The sequence below is a fragment of the Scomber scombrus genome, chromosome 22 (genome assembly GCF_963691925.1).
Source record: "Scomber scombrus chromosome 22, fScoSco1.1, whole genome shotgun sequence".
NCBI classification, from domain to species: domain Eukaryota; kingdom Metazoa; phylum Chordata; class Actinopteri; order Scombriformes; family Scombridae; genus Scomber; species Scomber scombrus.
Genome location: NC_084991.1, coordinates 12,151,153 through 12,173,958, shown reverse-complemented (window position 1 = coordinate 12,173,958; position 22,806 = coordinate 12,151,153). Strand labels below are relative to the sequence as shown.

The 22,806-nt window shown below is 39.8% G+C and overlaps 2 protein-coding genes across 3 annotated transcripts in view; both read left to right on the top strand.

Moving 5' to 3' along the window:
* Positions 1-2,361, top strand: part of usp6nl (USP6 N-terminal like) — a 98,011-nt gene extending 95,650 nt beyond the window's left edge. For both annotated transcript variants that reach the window (XM_062443635.1, XM_062443634.1), the window contains one exon: positions 430-2,361. In XM_062443635.1, the coding sequence (XP_062299619.1) occupies positions 430-2,051 (1,622 nt within the window). In that variant the 3' untranslated portion in view covers positions 2,052-2,361. The remainder of the gene's footprint in view (positions 1-429) is intronic.
* Positions 2,362-14,920: 12,559 nt separating this feature from the next.
* On the top strand, positions 14,921-19,560 carry lmod2b (leiomodin 2 (cardiac) b). Its single transcript, XM_062443879.1, has 6 exons — positions 14,921-15,196; positions 15,455-15,982; positions 16,984-17,244; positions 17,349-17,552; positions 18,108-18,554; positions 19,485-19,560. Exons 1-6 carry the CDS (start codon positions 14,921-14,923, stop codon positions 19,509-19,511), a joined length of 1,743 nt encoding a protein of 580 aa, XP_062299863.1. The 3' UTR covers positions 19,512-19,560.
* The last annotated feature ends 3,246 nt before the right edge of the window (positions 19,561-22,806 follow it).

The following is a 22,806-nucleotide window of genomic DNA, read 5'->3' as shown; positions in this document are numbered from 1 at the left end:
TTTAACAAGGTTCATTAATCAAGAACTATTTCTGTATGACCTTTCAAATCCAGGTCTACCGCAACAGCTAAGTACAGATTAATGAAATGGGGTGAAACTCATAATTTCAATTGAGTGTCACTTCCTTAATTGAGCCCTGGAATGAATATCAACCTGAATATCTCTCTGATGTTTTGTTTTTTTCTCTCTGTCCTCTTGCTCTTTGCCTGTCAAGATTATGTGTCGTCGTAAATGTAATTCTCCTTTATTTTTACCTCTCGATGGCAGTGGGTTTTTTGCATGAATCCATTTCCCCCCCGCCCCCCTCCGTTGTGACTCCTCATCCGATGTGAATCAACACCACCACAGTTTGTTCAACCATCAACGTTTAACTGTTTTGTGTTTCTCAGCGTTGGTCTCATGTGTGTTTCTCTTGTTCTAATCTGGCAGGTGAAGACGCAGAGTTCCCCAAGAAGCCTCTAGGGCAGCTTCCTCCTGAGCTGGCGTCAGTGGTGAACCACGTGGGTAACGGGCAGAGCCACGCCGAACCAGCTGAACCTCCCAGGGGGCCAAGTCCTGTACCGGAACGCCATCGGTCGGACAGTCGCCCCCCGAGCAGGTCACGCCGGGACTCGCTGGATAAACCGTTCCGCCACCACAAAGCCGACAGGAGGGATGTTCGCTCCAGGGGATCGGGTGAGATCCCCAATGATCATCAAAGGCAGTCCACCTCCACCACGCCTGAGAGGGGGTCAACTCCATCCTCAGCCCCCACCGCTATACCCCAGCTGACCCCGGTAGACAGAGGGAAGTCTCAGAGTCATGCCACCGCCAACCACAACTCCAACGCGGCCTCCAGCTCTCACAAAGAGATCACTCCCCGCTGGTTCAAACCCTCCGAGACCAAGCTGGAAGCTGTGAAAGCGGCGGCGGCTCGCGAGACGCACCTGAGCCGAGGGGCGTCGCCGGTCCCTTCCAGTCCAGGCGACACCGCAATGCCTCACCGCCGACCGCGCTCCAAGGGCTTCGTCCCCGGCTCCAACCGTGGCTCCAATGCCTCCCAGTATGACAACGTGCCGGGAGTGCCAGAGCAGGATTTCGAGATCCTTGAACTTGAGAGACCTCCGTCCAGAATGAGGACCCCTCGCAGTGAAACCCCCTTCAGCGTATCGTCCCTCCATCAGAGCAGCCCGAACCGTGGACCTAGCTTGGGTGGAAGTGTCGTCTCCGTCGCATCAGGGCCCAGGTCGGCCAAACACAGCCTTCCTCCGTTTTCCCTCAACAAGCCAGCAGGGGTCCAGGCCGGTTACCATGGCAGCCACAACCAGTACCACACCCCTCCGCAGCAGCACTCCCCTGGTAGGACGACTACCGAGGTCCCCATCTTCCATCCGGCATACAGCGTGAGCCTGGACCCCAGAGGCGACGACAGACACTATGCTCCGACCTCCCAATTTTCGTCGCCGTCCAACATGGGGTACAGGGAACACGCGTACGCCACCACCCAGCGGCACCCCAACAGCCTCTCCCCTGAGAAGGCGCTCATGAACAACTCCTTCGCCACCTACCGCAGGCAGCCGCCACCCGGCCCCTCCACCCACAACCTCCGAAACACCAGGCCTCCCCCGGAGCATTCCCTGCAGCAGCTCGACACCCAGGGGAGGTCCACCCCGATCTACCTGCAACAGCTCACCTCCGCCACGCAGGTGTACAACGCCCCGGACTACAGGTTCGAGGGACATAGGAGAGGCGATCCGAACATGCAGTACCTCCAACAGGAAGCAGTGGGGCAACGGCGAGCTATAGACGGGATCGCATGGCCGCCGGAAGACGAGCTACTCCCTCAATCCCCAGGTGGGATGCCCCGCTCGCCTAGCTTCCAGCGAGCCCAAATGTCTCCCGTGCAGGAGTTCACGTTCCCCCCGAACCCCAACAGCCTGCTCCACTACAGGACACAGTTACAGGAGCAGCAGCAGCCTGTCATAAGGCAACAGCTCCCCCAGCTGTTCGGTGGACCACACTACAGGCACGCACAGGAGGCGTTCGCCCTGCAGGAGTCCATGCTGCTGTGATTGGATGATTTAAAAAATGAATAAAATAAAGGCGAGACACTGTAAAAAAAAAAAAAAAAAAAAAAAAAAAAAATACTGAAGTGTAGTCACTGACACTGTGGTAAAAAGGTGAGCAGTAGTCCTACTTTTTGTTAGGATCCTGATTTTCTTTCTTTCTGCTCTGCCGTTTCCTTGTTTCTCTACGTGTGAAAGTACCGACTGTCACACTGCATCGTAACGTTGCAGGACGCACCAGCCTCTGACGTTTTTACTGATCACTTTGAAAAAAGAGAGAAAGAGAAAAAAAAACAATAAAACTAAAAACTGACTGAAGATTTTATTTTATTTTTGGATGTAAATCATTAACAAGAGGTGACAGTATATATATATATATATATATATATATATATATATATATATATATATATATATATATATATATATATATATATATATATATATATATATATATCTCTTTTAGAGTCTGATATGTACAGTGGATTTTTTTTTCTTTTTTGTGTTAATATGCTGATGAGTCAGTAGTAGGAGATTATCCTCCTGAAATTTATTTTCCATCTTTATTTTTTTATATATGTGTTACTTCCAGATATTTACATTAGAGGTCGATTTTACTCTATATGCTCGTTTATTTTTTAAAGAGAGGAGAAATAAATTACAGCGTCCAATGATTATAAATTTTAGGAAAAAAAGCAGTGATTTGAACTTTGGTCACTGCGAGTTATGAATTTTTTAATTTTTTTTCCCATTTCAATCGTGAAGCACCTCCATTGTAGAAAGAGCTGGGTTTTATCGTTTATTAACCTTTTTTTTTGTTTGTTTTTTGCTCAATTTCAGTGACATTTTTTTCAACTGTTGTGCATTTCTCTTCCACATGTGAAGTACAGTACAATGGGTTTCCACACATATTTGAGGCCAGTGTAGTTTTTTTGTGAAATTACAAGCCTGATTAGAGACTCCAGGAATAGAGAGCTAATTTGTGAGGGCTAATAATATATATATTTTTTGTTTGTTTGATGGCTTTAAGTCATCAGATTTTGCTATGTAACCATAGATAACATGTTTTTGTTTTGTTGGGTTTTTTTTAAATTGCCGTACTGTAGTTACAACATCTGGAGCACATGCAGTCAAGAGACGGATGTGAACTAGTTTCAGTACAAAGCTTTACTTCATTATGTCTTATTATTCTCAAACACTGTCATATCAACTACTGTTCAGCTACCGGCAGTTCCACTGGCGTACAGTCATCTGGCACACACACACACACACACACACACACACACACACACACACACACACACACACACACACGCTAACACACTACATCGTCACAAATTTCAACATTTAATCAGTCACATTCCCTATCATTCCTCATACTCTGGTTTTATATTGTATTGTCTTAAAAACTGTTCATTACATTCCCTCGATTATCTTTGTGTTTTGTTAAGCGACTAATTGCAAAACGTTCTGATACTTTGCTTAATAAAATGAGTTGGGGTGAAAATGAATCGTTTTTTTGTCTTTTGACTGGTTGTTAAATTTGGACGTCGTATCATCAACTTGTGGTTGGAAACTGTCAGGCTTGTATATCCTACTAAGATTTATTTCCACAGGGGTTTTGGTTACTGTTGTTAGCCTTTTTCCACTAATAAGTTGCGGAAACTCAGCTGAAAAGTGAAGAATTTAGAGAAATATTAAGTATTGAGGTAAGATGCACAATACTGGATGACTGTGTTGTTGTTTTTAAATGTAAATGTGTTAGATATTCTTATAAATTAGATTTCCACAAAGCCTGAGCATCTGAAACTACATTAATCCTACACTTAGATCACTAAACATTTAGTTTCTACAATATAATATAACAGATAACAAAGGAAAATTGACGCTACTGCCAATAAAAATGGGTCAAAGAATAAAATCACCCTCAATTTTGATAATATATTAATCAGTCATTTATCAAGCCATAATGTAAAAAAAAACACTAATTCAAGCTTCTCAAATATAACAATTTGCAGCTTTTTTCGGTTTTCTATCATTGTAAATTAAACATTTTAAAGCTTTGGATGAAAAAAAGCTATTTGAAAAAGTCACCTTGGGGTAATTCCCCCCCCCCCCCCCCCCAAAAAAACAAAAACAAAACAAGACTTTTTGGACAAGAATGGCTAAGTTTATGTGCATCCAAATTATTAAATTGACCTATTATACACATATTATTACATTTACATTGACTTCTATCTTATCAATTATATATTAACAGCGAGAAGTGAGTCAATTCATCTATCCATCTTGTGTATCTTGATGAAAAAATAACAATTAGTGACTAATTGAGTTATACTGAGAATACTGACATTATAATCAGAGTTTAAAGGCAGCATCATCCAGCTGTCTGCTCTCGTGCTGTTTCTGTGCATCTTTCTGTCTAAATGAGCAGACGATGGCTTCAAAGACGTGTCGCTGTCGAGAGCTTTGCAGGATGAGAAGAACAACAACAACATCCTGCGTCTGACGCCTGGTGAAGATGTTTGTTGTCTACGCTGTGAAGACTTGTGCAAATAGGATGACAAATCCCTGATAAGAGGAGCCTTAAAGAAGTGCTCGAGAAGCACCAGGAAGTCGCTTTGAAATCTTACAGCTCAGTTGTGTTATTTTTTGGTTCGCCAGTGGGGAACGTTTGCATATGTGAGAGGATAAATATTAGAGAAAAGCTTAAAATAGCTCCGGATTGATCCAACAACACTTGAGACTGAGAGGATGATTGATTTATGGGTCAGTGATTATGGGTCAGTTGGCAAGATGAGCAATTTAAATATCTTTAAAAATCATCATTTGAAGTGACATTTGCACCATTTTTTTTTACCAAAAGTAAGACTGAATGCTCCTAAAAATGTCAAATGGTGTAACCACAAAAGAAGAATAAATATTAAATATTTTATCCACCTACAGTGTAATGTAGTGGACTTATACTAATAATTACTACATTTTTAAACATCAAATGAAAAGAAAACATTTTGGACTATTTCTACATTTAAATTTTAATGTATTTTGTGAATATTGAGCAGGACATCTCTTAAAAAAAAACATTTTATCTAAATAAGTTTTGACAAATGATGTAAAATTTGTTAAAAACCAATGGTCAAAACCATTTTTATGAAAAAAATACTGGTTACACCAACTGACTCTGGGTTACATCATTGATCCTTACAGTAAAGAAATAATAATATTATTAGCTGTCAAACACATGCTGCCATTTGGATTATATTCTGTGAAATTTAAAATTAGAGCTGAGATTAAATCAATAACTTGATCAAACAAAAACTAATCAACAATTGTGATCATCAGCAGAACAGTTTATGTAATTTAATATGTAGTTAAAGTAATTAAATCATTTGAAATTGTCACCTTGAGCTTAAGGAAAGTTTATTTTACGGGTATTTTCACCTTCTTTTTGACAATCTATAAATTAATGATAATAATGATTATAAATGTTAGATTTGTTTTAAATTGTTGTTGGAACTAAAGTATAGAAACATTTTGAAGTTTTTCTGAATGTACACATTCAGATATTAGTCCTTATTGCATCTATGAACACAAGTATACAAATATAAATGTGCTGCTTTTCTTTTTATACTTTTTATAATTTTTTATAGTATTTTATTATTATATATTTATATACATACATAACATATATGCTTATATTTGTTTTATTAGTACAACTTTTTGGTATTTTTAGTAATATGTGATGTTATGTGTGGCTGTAGTATCTATCTATCTATCTATCTATCTATCTATCTATCTATCTATCTATCTATCTATCTATCTATCTATCTATCTATCTATCTATCTATCTATCTATCTATCTATCTATCTATCTATCTATCTATCCCTAACCCTCTGATCAGTGTTTAGACAATCTGCTTTGACAGTAATGAAAGATCATGACCTTGTTTATAAAGTCAGTCATATCATCTGCAGACGGTTTATGCTGACGAAGCATTTCTTTCAGTTACATAACAATGTGTAGTGTAAAGTTTTACCTCTCAGACTAACACAATCACACCATCACATGGTCACTCAGTAAAACTACAACCTTAATGTATCAGTCTATGGACATAAAAACTAGTGGTTCATGGTGATTTACTGTAGTCATTTTAAGGGCTTCTTAGTATTTTATGGTTCTCTGTGATGTTTTTACTCTCACATTATTTCTACAATAGATCCATTAATCATTTATAATTCATAAAATGTCAGGAAAAGGTGAAAAAAATGTCACATTTCCCACAAAAAGGGGAAAGCTTATGTTTGGTTGTTTTGTTACAATGACAGTCCAAAGTCCAAAAAATGTATAAGAACTTACAGGAACCAGTGAATGTTTCCCCTTTTAATAAATAACTTGAATAATTCACTGATAATAGTGCTGCCCTTTCATTTTCTAGTCAATTCATTTTTCAGCACTAGAATTGACCATGTGTTGCAGATGGTTAAACAGATTTGCCAGTATCTATTTAACCAAAAAATTATAAAAAAAAATATTTAGTAAGATCTCCAAACAACAGGGTCTATTCTACTGCGGTCACGCTATCTACACTTCAAAACTCGAGTGCCTGTCTACATCGCTTGTACGGTAAAGCGTGTGAGGCTTCATGGTGCATTCAAGTACACCTCGTTAAGGCTTTATGGTGCATTCATGGCACCTCGTAAACTCAGAAGTTGCTTATTATTCTTTCATTTTTTGTAATACAGTCATAGTCTGCATAGTCACATTATAAAAAAATCAGTGTATATTTTGAAGTCCTTTGACTGTACCGTTTTCTAATAATCACAAAATGAAATCATACCCAATACACATTGTATGGCTAAACAAGCAGTTTTTTAAAATTAATTTAAAAAAAATTTCAAATTGTTTTCAGCAAACTCCACTGCATTCTTGTTCTACATCTCCCTAAGTATCTCTGTGTATAGTTTGAAGTCCTTTGACTGTACTATTTTCTAATAATTCTATGCTGAAATCATACCCAATACACATTGTATAACTCCACTGCATTCCTGTTCTACATGTCCCCAGGTATCTCTGTGTATATTTAGAAGTTATTTTACTGTACCATCTTCTAATGATCTGATTACTGCCTAGAGTTGGAATGATGTGCCGTTGTGGAGCTTTAGCACCATGGACAGTGGCAGATCCAGACTTCAGAGCAACAGTGGATGTGACAACTATAAAGCAACATGTACAACAGCCCTCTTCTGTACACTCTGTACACATATGACTGTGTCTGCACCCACCCAAGCAACGTCGTCGTTAAGTTTGCTGACGACACCACACTGGTGGGACTCATCTTTGAAGGGGATGAGACGCCATACAGGACTGAAATCCAGAGGTTGGTGGGGTGGTGTGCTGAAAACAATTTGGTCCTCAACACATCAAAAACCAAAGAACTGATCGTGGATTACAGAAGGAGGAAGCCCGTTCTTCAGTCCATCTACATCAACGGGGAGGTCGTGGAGAGGGTGTCCAGCTATAAGTACCTCGGTGTGCACATAGATGCAGACCTCAAATGGAGCACTAATACCTTGGAGGTTGTGAAGAAGGCCCAACAACGCCTCCACTTTCTGAGGATCCTCAGAAGTGTCAACCTAAAGAGGGAGCTGCTGACAGTTTTCTACCACTGTTCCATTGAGAGTGTGCTCACCTACTGTATCTCTTTGTAGTTCGCCAGCTGCACCACAGCACACAAGAAGGCATTTCAAAGGGTCATCAAAACTGCCCAAAAGAGCAGCAGCTTAAACACATGGTGTCCTGGGTGTGTGCTATCTTTCAAGATGCTGCGTGCCCTCTTAAGACAGCGAGTGTTGTAGAGGTCTTCCAGGGAAGGGAGAGGGTGGCCGATGATTTTTTGGGCAGTTTTGATGACCCTTTGAAGTGCCTTCTTGTGTGCTGTGGACCACATAGAGATACTTTGATACTTCTAACTATACACAGAGATACCTGGGGGCATGTCGAACAAGAATGCAGTGGAGTTTGCTGAAAACAATTTGATAATTTATTTTAATTAATTTTTAAAAACTGCTTGTTTAGCCATACAGTGTGTATTGGGTATGATTTCAGCATAGGATTATTAGAAAATGGTACAGTCAAAGGACTTCAAACTATACACAGATATACTTAGGGAGATGTAGAACAAGAATGCAGTGGAGTTTGCAGAAAACTATTTGATCATTTTTTTTAATGAATTTTTAAAAAACGCTTATGTAGCCATACAATGTGTATTGGGTATGATTTCAGCATAGGATTATTAGAAAATGGTACAGTCAAAGGACTTCAAAATATACACAGATGTACCTGGGGACATGATCTTTTATAATGTGACTATGCAGACCATGACAGATGACTGTATTACAAAAAATGAAAGAATAAAAAGCAACTTCTGCGTTTACGAGGTGCACACGAATGCATCATTAAGCCTCAACGAGGTGCACTTGAATGCACCATGAAGCCTCACACGCTTTACCGTACAAGCGATGTAGACTGGCACTCGAGTTTTGAAATGTAGATAGCGTGACCGCAGTAACCGGAAACAGTCGTGCCAACCACGGAAAACCCGGAAGTTAAGAAACGCCCGTTCATCTAAAATACTGACTGATGTTGAACATGGTGATGTGATAGCAGATTATTTTCAGATAGATATTTCAAGTGGAATAAGTGTTACAACTTGGGTTAAACAAAATGGCATTGAGTTTCACTCTGGTCTTGTTGTTTGCAAAGATTTTGTCAATGAGATGCCAGTGCTAAATAAGATTCTTTGCATCTGTCTCAAAGGTGACATTTATTTTTTAGTATCTCAAATGGAGACTGAAATTGTAGAACAGTTCCATGCTTTTCATGTTGTTGAAATGGTGGATAATGTTTCAGTAGTCAGACCTGATTACTTGAGATACTTCAATCCCTTTGATATCCAAGTGTCTTACGGTGCAGATTGTAACTTTTATGTTGTGCCAGACAGTTGCATTATAAAAGTTAATGGACAATAAATATTTTTGATAGTCATTTTTGGAGGGATTCTTTCATGTACATTTTAACTGTTAATACCAGTGAGCCATATATGATGTAATAATTTACACTTGGTTTGTGAAGTAACAATACTGTAGTGTTAATTCATCTAAAATTATCCATAGGCTATTGGTGTCAAAATGTTACACTATAAGAGTTTGAAGTAACACTGCTGTAGTGTTAATTCATCTAAAATGATCCATATTGGTGTCAATATTTTACACTATTAAAGTTTGTTAAGTAACACTGTGATAGTGTTCTCAATCTCAACACTATTAAAAGTGTTAATTTAACTCTGAACCAGTGGTTCCCATATAAACACTGGGTCAGTGTTAATTTCAACTCTGAGGGAGTTAAATTAGCGATTTCAAATTTGCAGTGTGATTTCTTTCTCATGGGGAAGAAAAGAAAAAGGAAATATGAGTTGGTAATGATTTTGTCGAGAAGGATAATTATATTTTCTGTCTAACATTAGACTTGTTGATGTTAAGCTAATGTTGTGATTCAACAACTAGTACACTCTTCTAGGTAAATGTTACTTTTAACGTTACTAGCCAAGGTTGGTTGGCAAAAATATGGCGGACTTTCCAAAAGCGATTTGACACTACATACAGTATGGTTGTAAAATAACATGATTTTTCTATGAACTTAACCCATGTTACTTGAAAACGAGTAACGTTACACATCTCCCACACCTAGAAAGGAGTCAGTCTGTCTGTGTGTTTTTCGCTTGTTCTTGATATTCCCATCAGTATTTTTCTATACCTTATTCATGTCCACTGCTTTCATATTAGAGATCAGATGAAGTTCAGCTGGAAGCTAACAGTGGTGAGGGTGATGCAGGGAGAGCCAGCACTGCTGAGTTGCAGGTAGGTGCTATAGGGTCTAATGTCTTTTTCGTTTACCTTTACCTTCACACACCAGTTAGTTCGTGGAAATGTGGAAGGGTATCACACTTTTGCCCACTTTGGAAAATCCTTCACAATTTTCACATAACGCCCCAACTGTGCTTGATTTTGCTCCTTTCTCACTCAGCCCGTCCCCTGGCCCCTTTTAGGAAGGTTTGGGACAATCGCCCACCCTTCCCCATTTTTGACTTTTTTGACACTACTGGCCCTGTCATTTTTTTCAATTTTTGCCCACTTTGGAATTCCTTCACAATTTCCACAGAACGCCCCAACTGTGATTGATTTTGCTCCTTTCTCACTCAGCCCGCCCCCCTGGCCCTTTTTAGCAAGGTTTGGGACAATCGCCCACCCTTCCCCATTTTTGACTTTTTCGACACTACTGGCTCTGTCGTTTTTTTCAATTTTTGCCCACTTTGGAAAATCCTTCACAATTTTCTTAGAACGCCCCAACTGTACTTGATTTTACTCATTTCTCACTCAGCCTGCCCCCCTGGCCCTTTTTAGCAATGTTTGGGACAATCGCCCACCCTTCCCCATTTTTGACTTTTTCGACACTACTGGCTCTGTCGTTTTTTTCAATTTTTGCCCACTTTGGAAAATCCTTCACAATTTTCTTAGAACGCCCCAACTGTACTTGATTTTACTCATTTCTCACTCAGCCTGCCCCCCTGGCCCTTTTTAGCAAGGTTTGGGACAATCGTCCACCCTTCCCCATTTTTGACTTTTTCGACACTACCGGCCCTGTCGTTCTTTTAAATTTTTGCCCGGTTTGGAAAATCCTTCACAATTTTCACACAATGCCCCAACTGTGCTTGATTTTGCTCCTTTCTCACTCAGCCCGCCCCCCTGGCCCCTTTTAGCAAGGTTTAGGACAATCGCCCACCCTTCCCCATTTTTGACTTTTTCGACACTACCGGCCCTGTCGTTTTTTTCAATTTTTGCCCACTTTGGAAAATCCTTCACAATTTTCACAGAACACCCCAACTGTGCTTGATTTTGTTCCTTTCTCACTCAGCCCGCCCCCCTGGCCCTTTTTAGCAAGGTTTGGGACAATCGCCCACCCTTCCCCATATTTGACTTTTTCGACACTACCGGCCCTGTTGTTTTTTTCAATTTTTGCCCGGTTTGGAAAATCTTTCACAATTTTCACACAATGCCCCAACTGTACTTGATTTTACTCATTTCTCACTCAGCCCGCCCCCCTGGCCCTTTTTAGCAAGGTTTGGGACAATCGCCCACCCTTCCCCATTTTTGACTTTTTCGACACTACCGGCCCTGTCGTTTTTTTCAATTTTTGCCCACTTTGGAAAATCCTTCACAATTTTCACAGGACACCCCAACTGTGCTTGATTTTGTTCCTTTCTCACTCAGCCCGCCCCCCTGGCCCCTTTTAGCAATGTTTGGGACAATCGCCCACCCTTCCCCATTTTTCAACACCCCCAGCCCTGTCATTTTTTTCATTTTTTTGCCCACAAATCTTTCACAAAGTCTTTTCTTATATCCTGATACTGAGAACAAAAAGGTCCCGAACTGACCCAAACAGCTCCCGGAGTTACTGTATCCTCTGCCTGGAATCAGTCACTCCACATACTTTAGAGACAAATCAAGATCCTTTCTAATCTTTGTGACTGGTGGTACAGGGGTAGCAATGCATCTTAAGTTATTTAAGATTAATTAAGACATTACAATGGTCAAACATTTCAGTAAATGTTCTCAGTAAATTTGGACAACTATCCCATTTGAATTTAACCATTCAAATTAAAAGGTCAAACCTTTTATAATCACATTCTGCAACACTATCTTTCATAGGTGTTTCCAATGTTACCATGGTAACAGTGAAGAAATAGATCCTACCTGGACTGACCTCCATGACCAAGCCTACCAGATTTACAGGCAACCAAACGTCATTTCAGTAAGAACTAATTGGGGCAGATGCATGTCCTCAGTCAGTCAGTTAAAAAATAATAAATCAACCAATGACCTGACTTACATCACTCTTTTCTGTCTCTGTCAGTTCTGTGAATTTGTGTCAGTGTCGTGGCTGACAGATCTGGTCGGCAGTGTGGTGAGGATGCTCCTGGACTACGTCAGCCATGTCAGCATCTGTTCAAACCTCATACAGGGAGAGGAGACCAGAGTGGGATGAGATTTCTGAGATACTGAGTAAAACTTCCAACCCTCTGCTTTGGATTTAAGAAATAATGTATCCATTACATGAAGAATAGGTTAAACACTTTAAGGTTTAGCTGTGTAATTGGAACACAAATAATGAAAAAAGCACTAGTCATTTTTATCAAACGACCAGGGTTCATGTAGAGTTGAGAGTTCCTTTGTGTTGCACATGTTCAGTTTTATACATTATGAGTCAGATTGCCTCCGCCAGCAGTGTGTGCATTGTGACTGTGACCTGTCTTGTGAATACACAGGCTCAGACCATTTGATTGGATTCTTTTAATCAGGAATCTACTTCAGCATCAGTATTTCATTTCCTTTTTTTTTTTTTTTTTTAATTTTTTTAATGAAAATTGTCTTCTCTTTCTTGTCTGGACAGATGTAGTATATTATGCTTTGGGCAAAAATCATATTGGAAAAAAATATTTCTGTCTCTCTTTAATCATGTCTGTTGCAACATTGGCACAATATTTTTTATTTTCTTGACTGCATTGCAAACATTTCAGATACAATGCATGTACGTTTTGTACTCAATAGACGGTCGTGCACACCCACATGTTTTCACTTCTGGGTGATTTGACCTCTGCTCAGGTTAAAGTTGAATTATATAATTAAGTTCTGCTGCCCAACCAGCGGCAAACAGATGTCGATCAAGCAAAATGCACAGGCAACATCAAAGAAGCTCAGTGTAGAGATCTAATAAGGATGAATAAATGAAAACGCCTGTGTGGGTGGACACTTTGTGCTGGCTTCAATTAAAGCCATAAGAGTTTTAAAAAAAAAGAAAAGTAAAGAAATCACAGTATTGTTGCTTAAATGTTGCACATGGATTCTTTTAGAATATATTTTTTGTAATAAATATTTTAGAAACTTAAAGCAGTGATGTGATCATGTCATAAATAACATACACATGACAGACTTTTTCAAATATTCACATATGATGATGATGATGATGATGATGATGATGATGATGATGATGATGATGATGATGATGATGATGATGATGATGATGATGATGATGATGATGAAGAAGAAGTAGAAGAAAGCCAAAACCAAAGACATTTTCAAATCCAACAAACAGAGACAAAAAATATGTATAAAATGAAAAACAATCTTGTTCTGCTGTTGTATTTAAATGTAACTGTGCTGCACTGGGCCTTGCAGTAGTGTAAACACAACTCATCAGGCAACAACAGATTATGACAAACAGAGCCATGAGCTTTATAAGCCCTTAATAATATCAGCATAATTCCTGTTCTTCCATTATGTTGTCTGTGCCAAACTCAGAGGCATTTAGAGTGATGATGTTGATGGTGTGCCTGCATGTGGGAGAATATGTTGTCGCTGTATGTTTATGTGTGTGAGAAATACAGGTGTAATCTCAATGCTGATTTACATTCAGTTAAGAATACATCTGCTCAATCTAGACATGGATCTAAAAGAAAAACAAAACTGTCATGAACCAGTTTGTGAGATCAACTTTATCCAGGAAAAATCCTATGATGCAACAGCTATTTGTTCCCATGTATCAAATTCTGCAGCCCGCTTTGGTATTTATCACAGGTAGCAGAGCTGGTGGACCCAAATGCAGAGACAGAATTACTGATAGATTACTTTCAGAGTTCAGCAGTCAAACACAGGGTTGACAGGGCTAATGCAGAGCAGGTGTGGAGGGAAAGTGTGATGGGAATAGCAGGCTGGGAATACGAGAAAAAACAGAGTAAACCAAAAACCCAGAAACAAAATCCTCTCTTCAATATGTCTCACACTCATATTTTAAAATTTCAACCATACAAGTGAAACCAGCATAAGGAACAACAAAAATCTCCCTTGCCCTAATACTGTCGATTCATTTTCATCAAGATCAAACAGTAGTTCATCTTAACATAAAAAATGTGTCCTTCTCCACTACCACTTACTCGAGACTTAACGTCACCAGGAGGAAAAGCTGAGGCTCTGAGATAATGGCAGCTAAGGAACATATAACAAGACTAGAGCAGAACCATAACAGTATTACAGTGCATTAGTCTATTATAATCATACTGATCTCACACCTTTTAATCAATTAAAAAAATGGCAGCTATGGCTATGGCAGTTATGTTGATTTACTTACTATAACATAGGAGGATGCCTTAACACCTCTCTGCCTAAGGACAATCAGGGATTGAGAAACTTTTTTGAGTGATATATTATCTCTGTTTGTCTTTCTCATTCTGTGTATCTGTTGGGTCCAGTTGGTCTTTTTTAGCTATGAACAAAGCCACTCAGGCATTGGTGATACACTGCTACGTTGACAGGACACGCAGTCTCTGAGCTCACATGCTTTTTGTGGCTCTGTCTCTCAGAGTGCTGCCTCCCAAAAAAAGACGCTGCATCATGGGGCCCACACTTTGGAAGCTCCCCTGTGATCCCATTCTTAAGGCCCAAACAGCAGCTGGGGAGATTAGACAGGCGAGGACACCGGCACACTCACTTACACTCTCCTTTGCAGTGATACAGCCAGGCAGGAGAGATCTGGTTCAGACTGGAGCAAGCTTTCATCAGGAGCACACTTTGACTGGACCCAATACGTTCAAACACCGTCGCCTGGAAAGGATCACCTCAATAGGACTCTGAATTTCCAATGACCCTTTATGTCCTTGGCTATCCAGCGACCTCACAGTGGACCTTGTCTTTTGTTGGAATCTCTCTCTCTCTCTGTGATAATTAACTGTCTCTGACTGGACTGTGCTAATCACACTTTGGCCATGAGTTGTTTTGGGTACCGTCGAGAGCTGAGTAAGTATGAAGATGTCGACGAGGATGAGCTGCTGGCTTCCCTTAGCCCTGAGGAGCTGGCTGAGTTGGAAAAAGAGCTGGTGGATATCGACCCTGATGCCAATGTGCCCATAGGACTCAGACAGAGAGACCAGACAGACAAAACCCCAACAGGCACGTTCAGCAGAGAGGCCCTCATGAAGTATTGGGAAAACGAGACACGTAAAATTCTCGAGGATGAGATTGGCGGAGGAAGTCCCAAACCGGTCAGTGGTGACATTTAATCAGATTTTCTTATCATTTGTGAAATGCGCCATAGGCAAAGCTTGTTTGTTTGAAGTTTTATTAGATGGCACTGGTATGAGGTAATCTGAACTACCAAAAAGAGGGGGAAACATTACAAAATGATCATTTGTCTTTAGTTGCCTTAAACCCTCTGCATTAACCTTAGAATATAAAAGTTACATAAGTTTTAAAGAAAAGCAAATTCTCTTTCATTCCTGTATAATTTTATTGTAACACAGGATGAGGAAGAAGAGGAGGAAAACGTGACAGAGAGAAACAGCGAAGCAGAGGATGAAAAAGATGACAAAAATGAGAAAAAGCAGAAAAAGCACGAGAAACAAAAGGAGGAAGAAGAAGAAGAAGAAGAAGAAGAAGAAGAAGAAGAAGAAGAAGAAGAAGAAGAAGAAGAAGAAGAAGAAGAAGAAGAAGAAGAGAAGGAGGAGGAGGAGGATGAAGAGGAGGAGGAGAGCGAGGAAGAGGAGGAAGCAGTGACAGAAGAGGAGGACGAGGAGGAAGAGGAGCAACAAGATAATAAAACAAAGCCTGAACCCTCAAAGGATTCTGGGCCACTGACATCACGGGCCGACATCCCAAAGTTGCTAAAGCCTCAGAGGGTGGAGCCTATGAGACTGACTCCTCCCCCTCCACCTGTTGACCCCAACGTGAGCGGAAACCCAATCGTTGTTGATGATGCTCTCCAACGAGCCATTAACAATGACCCTGAACTCACAGAAGTTAATCTTAACAACATTGATGACATCTCACAGGTATGAAAACAGATACAGAAAATCTCTTAGTACATGACCCCATATCCCCTGCCAAAATATAAATTACAAGACATTTTTCCTTCTTACCTGTTGAGTATACTTTTACCCACACTGAAGCTCTTGGATGCATCTTATACTGTATGTCTCTACATGTCACTTTAAGGGATTGTTAATCAGCCAGACTATAATCTATTTTAGCTGGCTAACTCTATTAATAGATGTAATCAGTAATAAAGTTTAGTAGTAAGTTAGTAAAATGCACAACTCATCTGATCCTGAACCCTAAGTACATCAATGTGGAGTGTTAGACCTTAATGAGATACATCAGTTAGATTTGAGTGTTGAAGTAGGTGCACATTTTGGTGATATGGGCATTGGAAAACACTTTAAATGGTATTGGCTCTTTCCAGGATTAGAAAACCACAAAATCTACATTTTTATTATGTTGTGATGCTGCTGATGTAAAAGTTTGTTTTACATGAGCAATATGTGTAATCAAGGCAGTAAAACAGGCCTATATGTTCAATTGTGGTCAGCTGACACAAAATGTTAAGAGTTGGCTCAAGATTTGCAATTTGAATCAATATTTCACCAAATACCAACCATTTTCTCATGGCCTAACTTAACACTAAACATTTTGTTTGCTATTGGTTTTGAAGTGCGGTAAAGTTTGGGCAGTGGCAGACATGTTAACCTCTAGCTTACTAGCATCCTGCTCTCAGCTGAGTAAATTTTGATCGAATGCCAGATTATTTTTAGAGTCAGGCATATTGCCAGGGTTATGTAAGAGAGAGACTAGCTACATATTTGGTGCAAACATTTCATATGACGGGAAAATAGACAATAACATGATGCCCTAATTCAACATCAAAAAAGTTTCTTACTGTTCTCTTGTCATCATACTGTGGTTAACTTTATGGTAGCAAAGAGGGACTCGAGATATTGTTGGCTGTTATTGTTCCACTGAGTGATTGCCAAATGTTCTGTAACTCCTTTCTTAGGAAACCCTCATCCGATTTGCTGAAGCACTGAGATCCAACACACACGTGCGGGTCTTTAGTCTTGCCAACACTCGGGCTGATGACCCTGTGGCTCTGGCCATTGCTAAGATGCTGAAGGAGAACTCGTCGATCATCAGTCTCAATATAGAGTCCAACTATGTGACTGGAAAGGGGGTAATGGCACTAGTTCAAGCACTTCCAGGAAATAACACGCTGACTGAGCTTCGATTCCACAACCAGAGACACATGTGTGGAGGACAGGTTGGTTTCATTCTCTCACCCCAACAAGGAAGACATTCCTCTTGTCCACCTGCATAAATGTAAGGTGTAATACTGTACTCCCTTGTACAAACTGACCCCTGCAGGTAGAGATGGAGATGGTTAAGATTCTGAGGGAAAACTACACCTTGATCAAACTGGGCTACCAGTTTAACCTCCCTGGTCCGAGGATGAGCATGACAGGAATACTGACCAGGAACCAGGACCGCCAGAGACAGAAACGACTGCAGGAGCAGAGGCAGCAGCAGGGCCAGCAGGACGGAGTCGTTAACCCCAGAACCACTGCACTGGTAGATAACCTTTTCCTGAAATTATATTATAAAATAGGATCATTAATAGGCTTGTCTGACTCATCTTTGTTCTCCACAAATGTTTTCGAAGTCTCCAACTCTGTGAGCCTCTACACATCAACTGACACTTAATTTTTACTCCTCAACTAACACTTTAACTGCTGTCACTATACTTACTTTGCCTAGCTGCAGTGCGTGGAAACACTTCAACTTTTTCTGACGGTTCAGTTTCACTATTTCATCGCAACCCTTCACCCAGTAATAAAACTGCTTTCATTTTGTGCACTTTATCTGATAGTTTAACATCCTTCAGTGCTGTTCAGTTTATCATTGTTTAGACATTTGGAGGAGGCGTTCCACACAGGCACAGTAGATCAGCGTCTTCAAGTCTGTGTGGTCACAACATATTGGATTTACACTAGTGTTGGAGCCTATGCACACATCCTCTGATGATGAAACTTACATCACACAAACCTAATTAACACTTCGGTTTCCTTCAGAAATGCCATTTCTAGTTATGCACGTATGTGTAACTGTTTGCCCCTCTATCTTTAGAGAGGAACACCAAGTTCATCACCATACAGCTCTCCCAGAGCATCTCCTTGGTCCTCACCCAAACTCCCCCGGAGCGACCTGGCTAAAAAGCAGACCCCTCCTGCTCCACCTCCTCCTCCCCCGCCTCCACCACCTCCTCCTCCACCACCTCCCATGCAGCAGGAGAAGAAAAAACCTACCAGGATGATTGCAGAGGTCATCAAAGCCCACGAGGTGGGCAGCACAAAGCCAGCAAAGACAAAGGGGAAAAAGAGCAAGAAGGGGAAGGCGAAGGGGTCAGGGAAGGACGAGACCAGTAACATCCTGAAGGAGCTTAAGAATGCCCTAAGGCCCATGGCGCTGGAGAGGAGAGGGGAGGAGGGCAGCAGGCCATCCACACCAATGAGGTCGGCGCATGACCAGCTGATGGAATCCATTCGCAGCAGCAGCGTCCGCAAACTAAAACAAGTGAGTGGAACAACTGGTGGACATGTATATGATGAAAGCTGGCATTTAATTGATTGATGTATTACTGACTTTAAAAGAAGAGATTTAAGAAAGGTTTTCCTCTCTAGATGGACGCAACACCCTTCTTTGCATTTAATGAACAACAGGATGACAAGAACATTGATCAGGAATACTTCTGAGCAATCAAGCTATGTACTAATATATCTGCAGGCACCATGAACAAGGAGGAAGTTTAATTTTGATGAGGATGACACAGAGTCAGTTGTGTCTGAGTCACTTCTTTAGCTGACACAGTATCTTCTGATTTGGTTAGGCAACTGACCACCAGCCAGCACTGTGGCATGAATACAATGCTTTTACAGTCAGAGACAGAGACAGTGAAGCCAACATAAAACAGAGAATAATGTCAGCCAAGTATTCTCAACCAGGAAAGGAAGATAAACTGATACAAAGAGACAAGAGAGATGGGGAACAGACAGTGAACTTGAAACTGAAAAGAAGAATACAAAAGTCAGTAAATTTAGTATGTTTGAGCTTTGTTTTTGTATTATTTCATGTGTGCATCCTATTTTTTTTCTTAGCTTGTTACATTGTTAGAGTGGAAAATCAGCTCTGCCCCCAGATGGAGGGGTCTACTAGGTGTGAAATTCCTGCCACTTAGTGCTGTTATTTATAGAAACTGTTCAGTGGAGCTTTGATAAAGACAGATATGACACGTTACCACAGCACGCACCAACAACAAAGTCCATAAACACTATTGGTTGACACAACAGGGGACATCTCGCAGTGTTTTTAGGCAGAACTGAGACTGACTTTACCCACACTTTACAGTTGTTTCCTCTCACAGCTCTATTGTCACTGCCACCACTCTGTTTCCTAAATACTCCTCAGAACTGTACTTAAAGCTGACAAAACTGTCCTTTTTCGCAGGTGGAACTCCCACATCATCTACGATAAAACAAAGGGAAATACAGGAGGTCTATTCGTTGCCATTGAAATCAGGGAATCTGCATAACGATGGTGATGGAATGACCAGCAATGATGAAAGCACAAGGTGATGAAAAGATGCTACTGAGGAGGCAACAATAACTGAATTCTTACTTGGGAAAATATAAATATAATGGAAATTGCACTGCTCTACAGTAATAGCTTTACATTTGAATAATGTAAAAATGTTATGATATTTGTATTTGAATTTTGAAATGAGTTGTCTGAACTGTTTACTGATCAGTTTTCTAACTCACTGTTTTCTTATAAACTTGTAAATATGATCTGTTATTGGTTTAATTATGTGTTAATTTCTAAATATAACCATTTGGTGTTTACAAGCTTACTCAGCAAAGTTTGTTTTCTTTGGTTCGGTTTAAAAGAAAAGGGTCTTACAGAATCATATGCTGCATTACCACTTTAATTAAGTTTATTTTTATCAGTGAGTCAGCTTACTGTTCAAGAACCACTGACGCATAATCCCACTCCATAACATTCACAATACACCCACTCAGCACGTATAAGAGCTGGGCTTTTGCGCACTTTGAGCAATTCACAATGTATGACAAGTGCAGGCAAGAGACATCAACTATAGAACATCATTATGAGGTGAAGAAAAATCTGTGATACTGTAAGGCTGCAGGAGTCAAGGGCTTTATGAAAACATACACTTGTTTCTTTCCCACTGACTAAAACTGCATGTATTATTCATATCTGCTCATATAACCTTATAGTCTGGACACTTCAGCACCCACAGGAAAATTAGGATAAAGTGCAAACTCATCCAAATTTCAGTAAAGTAAAGTAAAACAGGTCCAACCTGTGAACTCAGCCTGGGTCAGGGGGATCAACATGTGGGTGAGACAGGGAAGACAGAGGAGTGTGAGTCAAAGAGACTGAGAGATGGGAGATATCAGAAGAGGTCAGGCTAATCCTGGCCCTGCATTTGTTTTCGTGTCTTTAGAGAGTTGTATGACTCCTCAATCCACGGAGCAGCTGTTCAAAGACAACACAGTCAGTTTAAGGGTGGCACTGGGAACAACCAGAAAATGACTAATTACATCACAGCAGACCCTTTCCCAAAGCGACTAGAGGTTTTTATGTTCTATTAACCTCAGAATGTTGGAAAAAGTATGTGTCAACAATGTATGTATTTAAAATAGGTAGATCAATTGAAAGCATAGTTTATTTTGCAGTTTTGCATGCTTTCTAAGTTTTGAGAACTGAGATTTGACTGCTGAACAGACACCTTTTTTAATGCAGGAAGTTACCAAAGTCATGATCTTTTTTTGTTTGTTTAATTTTTCCAACACCACAGTTTAGTTTATCATGCAATAATATTATGAATTTGGCATCAAAACACTAATTTGTAAAAAAAAAAAAAAAAAAAAAACAACTAAAAAAATCCAGCAATCTGAGTGTTATATTCATTTGGTTAGTGCATAAAAAAAAAAAAGATAATTGAGGAGAAAATCCAACATGTAAACAGATTTATAAGAAGTTTGGACCAAGCTTATATTTGGTTTGGGGTGAGCAAGTGCAGTACACAAATGCCTAAAACCAGTCTGCTCAGTGGCCCTCCCAAGTAGCTCAGTGTGCACAATGCATTCCTTGAGCGAAGTGTCCTAAGAATAAAACTTCCTTTACTCAAGTACAGCACTTATTCATATGTGTGAAATTGTCAATAGGGGAATCCCTCCATAAAATACACTGACTTCCTGTTTGTGGTTTCTGCACTCAGGTGGTCACTGCAGTATATTTCAGGATGGACGGAGACATCAAAATCGTTACATATACAAAGTTTTCATTTAATCCATTTACATTTACAGTAGATCCCTCATTGATTGCGTTCCTCATTGATGTATCCACACAGAGTTGCTGCTTTAAAAGTTAAACCTTTTTTAAACTGCTGAATTTCCAAAAATGCAAATCACTTAAAGTGATTTTAAAGGGCAATTTGACAAAGATTTTACATAATATTGTACTTGTGATTTTATATTTGATGAAAACTAAGGTCAGGTTAATGGACAGCTGTGAAGGCCAAAAGATAACACAGGAAATAAATAAACAGATAAATAAATAAATATGAGAAATACCTTTTATGTGTTTTTGGCATATTTGAAATATATTTCTCTAAGTTTTAATCACAGTTGTTCATTTATCCATTTACAGTGTCACTTTTGTGCAAACATCTGATGTAATAGCTACGAAATCATGTGATTATTGTCAAGTCTGGTAAAGTTTTAAAGGTTATATGTAAACCACAGACAGCATCATTTTCACATTAATTTAAACTTGATCAAACGGAGGACAATTGTCTAGTATAGATACACAATGTTTTATAAATGATACCCATTTACCACTTTTATGCTAATATCAAGTCAAGTTAAAACAAACAAACAAAAACATGCGTGCCGTAGCCTCTATTAAAGCTTTTGTTTATCTCTCTATGGACGCACTGTACCAAAGTAGCCTTGCCACACTAGTGGAAAGTGCCATACCTGCTCTAATCCCCCATAAGCTCAGCTGCAGAGAACTGATATAGGGTCAGTGTGGTGTCAGCTGATGTGGACATTAACTCTAAAAATAAAATGCTAAAGGAGTGTTATTGTGGTTATGTTGTACATAGTTATTTTCTTGTGAAGAGTTCTCAACTTATAAGTGAACAGACACATTTTTGGTTTCTCTTTCCTTCCTGCCCCGTTTTTTTTTTTTTTCTTACAGTGTGTTTCACTGTAATGATTTGTAACAGGAAATAGATGAGACACCTGATCAATGGTGAGCAGTCCTGACTGACACACACACACACACAAGCACGCACACTTTTCTTTATTCCTTCTTTGTCTGTCTCACATAAACAAGAGAAACAGGATGAACATATGGACTCTTAAAACAAATAGGAATGTTCTCAACATTCAACTCTCTTTCACACAAAGATGTGCATTTATAGTCGTATATTGCTATAAATAGACAAATGATATTGAGCCATTTTAACATAATCATGAATGCCTTTTGTTACTTTTCTTTTTGGGCCCATGACTTGTCAAGTCAAACACAGTATGTTTGTCACCTGACATGGATGAAATGGTAGCAGTAAGAGATGTGATAATCCTCTGCTCAGCTGTTACCAGATCTGTCCAACTCTCTTTCTATTACAAGTGATGAGGCCTGTATTAATCACACACTCAAATTACAGACTTGACAAACATGATTGTGCTTTCTAACACACATTAGTGACACATCTAATACTATGATACCATATTAG

Coding starts and splice junctions, on each gene's coding strand:
- lmod2b (XM_062443879.1), top strand. CDS start 14,921: ATGAGTTGTTTTGGGTACCGTCGAGAGCTGAGTAAGTATGAAGATGTC. Junction 15,983..16,983: donor ACATTGATGACATCTCACAG/GTATGAAAACAG, acceptor CTCCTTTCTTAG/GAAACCCTCATCCGATTTGC. Junction 17,553..18,107: donor ACCCCAGAACCACTGCACTG/GTAGATAACCTT, acceptor CTCTATCTTTAG/AGAGGAACACCAAGTTCATC.